The following is a 3,529-nucleotide window of genomic DNA, read 5'->3' as shown; positions in this document are numbered from 1 at the left end:
ATATATATATATATATATATCTCGATTACATTGACACTGCAAAATAAAATTGTAGGTATACTTATATAACTGTATATACCTATTTACATACATACATCAGTAATACTTGAATTTTGTATACCTAATATCATAAAACAAGACAGACTCCGTTCAGACAGAAATTGTATTATTGCAATTGCTCTCCGATATAATGTAACAATCCTTTCACGTTGTGAGAATGAAACTTATCTGAATTCTTATCGTTGTATAAATAATGTCTCCTGAAATACTATGCGATCATAAAATAATTTAACTTTTATAACTTGTTTTGCATGTCGAACAGCATAGCAAAATGATTTGTATAAAAAAAATATCGGGAGTTTCAGCTTTAATGCGATTTTGCAATTAATGCAGTAAAGTAACATCACGCATTATTCAGATTTCACATCACCGTGCCGGGTACAAGTATATATCGATATAGGCAATATAGCAGTAAACCATACCAACGCCAACTGCAGACTGCAAAATGCTGTATTATTATATCGCTATATGGTGCTGCAGCTGCTCACTGCTGTAGTGTGAACTTATTAACGAGTGCAAATAGTGCAAATAGTGCAATGCAAAGGCAAAGCAGCTCGCCGAGCAATCAAACATGATTGGTTCTTACTTTTTACTTGTAGATCCAATGAAAATGGTGTTTGAATGCGCGATAGCGCACACCTACAATACACCTATAGTAACTTATAGTAACTTATAGAGTTCCTGCAGGTAGTAGCACCATAGTACTGCCAAGTACTGCCAAGTAGCACCCCGCGGCCTCAGCATTGGGCAGCAATGGCAGCATTGGGTGGCATCATCGGGATGCGCCGCTGATTGGCGGCCATGCGATTTCATGACATTTGCGATTGTCTGCGATTCGATGTCTACCTCAGTCGCTTCTGATCGCCTCGGTTCGCCTTTACTATTGCATAGGTCATATGATTCTGTCAATCGGTCTTATGCAAAATTGACAAGTTGTCAGTGTGCGCCAATTATCATTCTTGTCAGCGATTATCGGGCACGTTCACGTATACGTATATACGTATGCGAGTGAGAGTGAACGGCAGAAAACGCGGCAGTTAACGACGCAGGTTCTCCGTGCTCCGAGAAAATGTCACTTTTTGGAGTAAGCAATCCCTTTTCTACGCAAGTAGGACAAAAGATTGGTAAGTACCTTTTATTATATTCCTCATTTTTTATTGTCGTATTGAATCGAGTGTATATATTTCGCATTTCTCCTCTATTTCTTTGGAGAATTATTAGAGATCCACATTGGTTGACGAGGATTTCTAAAGTGCGTACTTGGAATGCTATTTCACTTTATTTTCGACCAATTTAATTATGATCGATAGAATTGTTGCGTATCAAATATTCTGAATAACAGATCTACACGCTCGTAGCGAGTTGTCGTCGTCGTCATCGTCGTCGTCATCTACAGTCGTCATTAGTGCGATTTTTTCTTTTTTGTCATTTCAGAGTCTGCTACAGATGGTAGCTTACCCAGTGAGAATTGGACGCTTAATATGGAGATATGTGATATTATAAACGAAACTGAGGATGGTCCAAAAGATGCTATTAAAGCTATAAAACGCAGACTCAATCAGGCAGCAGGCAAAAATTATACCATAGTCATGTATACGCTTACCGTTAGTATTATAGACCATAATGATACTGTTTATGTAGAATCATGTACAATATAACAAAATATATCTATAATAGTTTGCTTTAATTGAATACTTGAGTACGCATTAGCCACATGAATTTTTATAACAATAATATAATAAGTAAGTGTCGCTTTAATCAAGTGCCACTTGATGCTTTCTGGTTTGAACAATTTATACAATTAGTGCCGTTGATTGACAATTGTTAATATTATTATAATTATATTTCTAAGTGTACAATGTATTCTTGATCAAATCACTAGGAGAATACTGTAATATTGTGAATATGAGCATATTTATGTTTATTAATTTCTAATCCAAATATCTGTAATATAATATAATTTGTATATAATAGGTATTGGAAACATGTGTGAAAAATTGTGGGAAACGTTTTCATGCTCTTGCTTGTTCGAGAGAGTTTGTGCAAGATTTATTTAAATTAATCGGTCCCAAAAATGAGCCACCGACAGCAGTTCAAGAGAAAGTTTTAAGTTTAATCCAAACTTGGGCAGATACATTCCGTCATCAGCCGCACACTCAAGGTGTTGTGCAAGTTTATCAAGAGTTAAAAATAAAGGGCATACAGTTCCCGATGACTGATCTAGATGCTATGGCACCAATTATTACTCCGGAAAGAGTAAGATGCTATCGGTTGAAATGAAATTATTATATCTGCGCTATCCATATATTTGGTCCATTCGTATCTCTGAAAATAATTTTGTTTCTTTTTGTCAATAATATTTTTATAGAGTGTACCTGAAACAGAGCAAATTCCGGCAAATCTGACTACAAATGAGCAACCCACGTCTTTGGGAACGCAACATTTACCTTCTCAAACACAGTCACAGTCTGGCCAGTTAACTCAATTGAACGAACAGCAATTGGCTAAATTACAAAGTGAACTCGATGTTGTTCAAGGAAATATGCGTGTGTTATCGGAAATGTTGGCATACTTTACAAGTCCAGATCAAAGTTGCAAGCAACAACCAGATTCTGCAGATCTTGAATTATTGAACGTAGGAATCTTTTATATGTGTGTCTCATTAGTTTCTATAAATTTATTGAATAAAGTTTTGTCCCATTTTTTTATTCATGTTTTTAGATTTTTTCTTATTTTTGTAAAATTGTGTTTTGTAAAATTGTTTTGATAAATTCCAATATATAAATTTCATGTTGCAATTCCATGTCTAAACAATTATTTGCAGGAACTTCATTCAACATGTAAAGCAATGCAAGAACGTGTCGTCGATTTAATTGGTAAATTGGCTCACGATGAAATGACAGCAGAACTATTACGCATTAATGATGAATTAAATAATCTCTTTCTTCGTTATACGCGTTATACGAAGAATAAAATGCAAATACCGGCGAGCACTATATTAGCCCAGACAATTGCACAACCACCGAATACTGAATCAATTCAAACTCTTACTAAACGAGAAGCGGAGTCACTTATAGATTTATCTGATGATGTGGATAATTTAACAAAACAAATGAATGAACTCGGTAAGTTAAAGTTGCATTAATCTAATGTAAAATTGCAGTGCAAAATTGTATTAAATATTATTAAAAAAGTGCTGTTTCTATATATTTCTCATATATTTTTTCTGTATCACGTTCGTATGAATTTTTTCTCAAGATTGATACTATTCTATCGTCGATTTTAAATATTAGATGCGGCTGAAGGTGTAGACAAAAATGCAAAACAAAAGGAGAAAAAAGAAGGAGATAGTGATGAATTTGATATGTTTGCACAATCACGTAATGCAACGTATGAAACAACAAAAAATAGGTATTGTATATTAGATTGTGATTAATTATAAAATTTTATCATTCATAATAACAGAAAT

The 3,529-nt window shown here is 34.3% G+C and overlaps 2 protein-coding genes across 4 annotated transcripts in view; one reads left to right on the top strand and one right to left on the bottom strand.

The window, feature by feature from the left end:
• The window catches only part of LOC108690101 (CAS1 domain-containing protein 1), a 4,455-nt gene extending 3,562 nt beyond the window's left edge, over positions 1 to 893 (bottom strand). Inside the window, 3 exon segments of the mRNA XM_018197225.1 lie at positions 756 to 807; positions 810 to 836; positions 839 to 893. Of these exon segments, the coding sequence (XP_018052714.1) occupies positions 756 to 807; positions 810 to 836; positions 839 to 863 (104 nt within the window). The 5' untranslated portion in view covers positions 864 to 893.
• An 18-nt stretch (positions 894 to 911) lies between these two features.
• The window catches only part of LOC108690099 (TOM1-like protein 2), a 5,254-nt gene continuing 2,636 nt past the window's right edge, over positions 912 to 3,529 (top strand). For all 3 annotated transcript variants that reach the window (XM_018197219.1, XM_018197218.1, XM_018197217.1), the window contains exons 1-6: positions 912 to 1,184; positions 1,495 to 1,664; positions 2,035 to 2,316; positions 2,429 to 2,695; positions 2,885 to 3,185; positions 3,354 to 3,471. In XM_018197219.1, the coding sequence (XP_018052708.1) occupies positions 1,130 to 1,184; positions 1,495 to 1,664; positions 2,035 to 2,316; positions 2,429 to 2,695; positions 2,885 to 3,185; positions 3,354 to 3,471 (1,193 nt within the window). In that variant the 5' untranslated portion in view covers positions 912 to 1,129. The remainder of the gene's footprint in view (positions 1,185 to 1,494; positions 1,665 to 2,034; positions 2,317 to 2,428; positions 2,696 to 2,884; positions 3,186 to 3,353; positions 3,472 to 3,529) is intronic.

This window comes from Atta colombica, unplaced genomic scaffold, assembly GCF_001594045.1.
Source record: "Atta colombica isolate Treedump-2 unplaced genomic scaffold, Acol1.0 scaffold294, whole genome shotgun sequence".
Lineage (NCBI taxonomy): Eukaryota > Metazoa > Arthropoda > Insecta > Hymenoptera > Formicidae > Atta > Atta colombica.
Note: the sequence above shows the minus strand (reverse complement) of the source record. Positions and strands in the feature narration are given on the sequence as shown.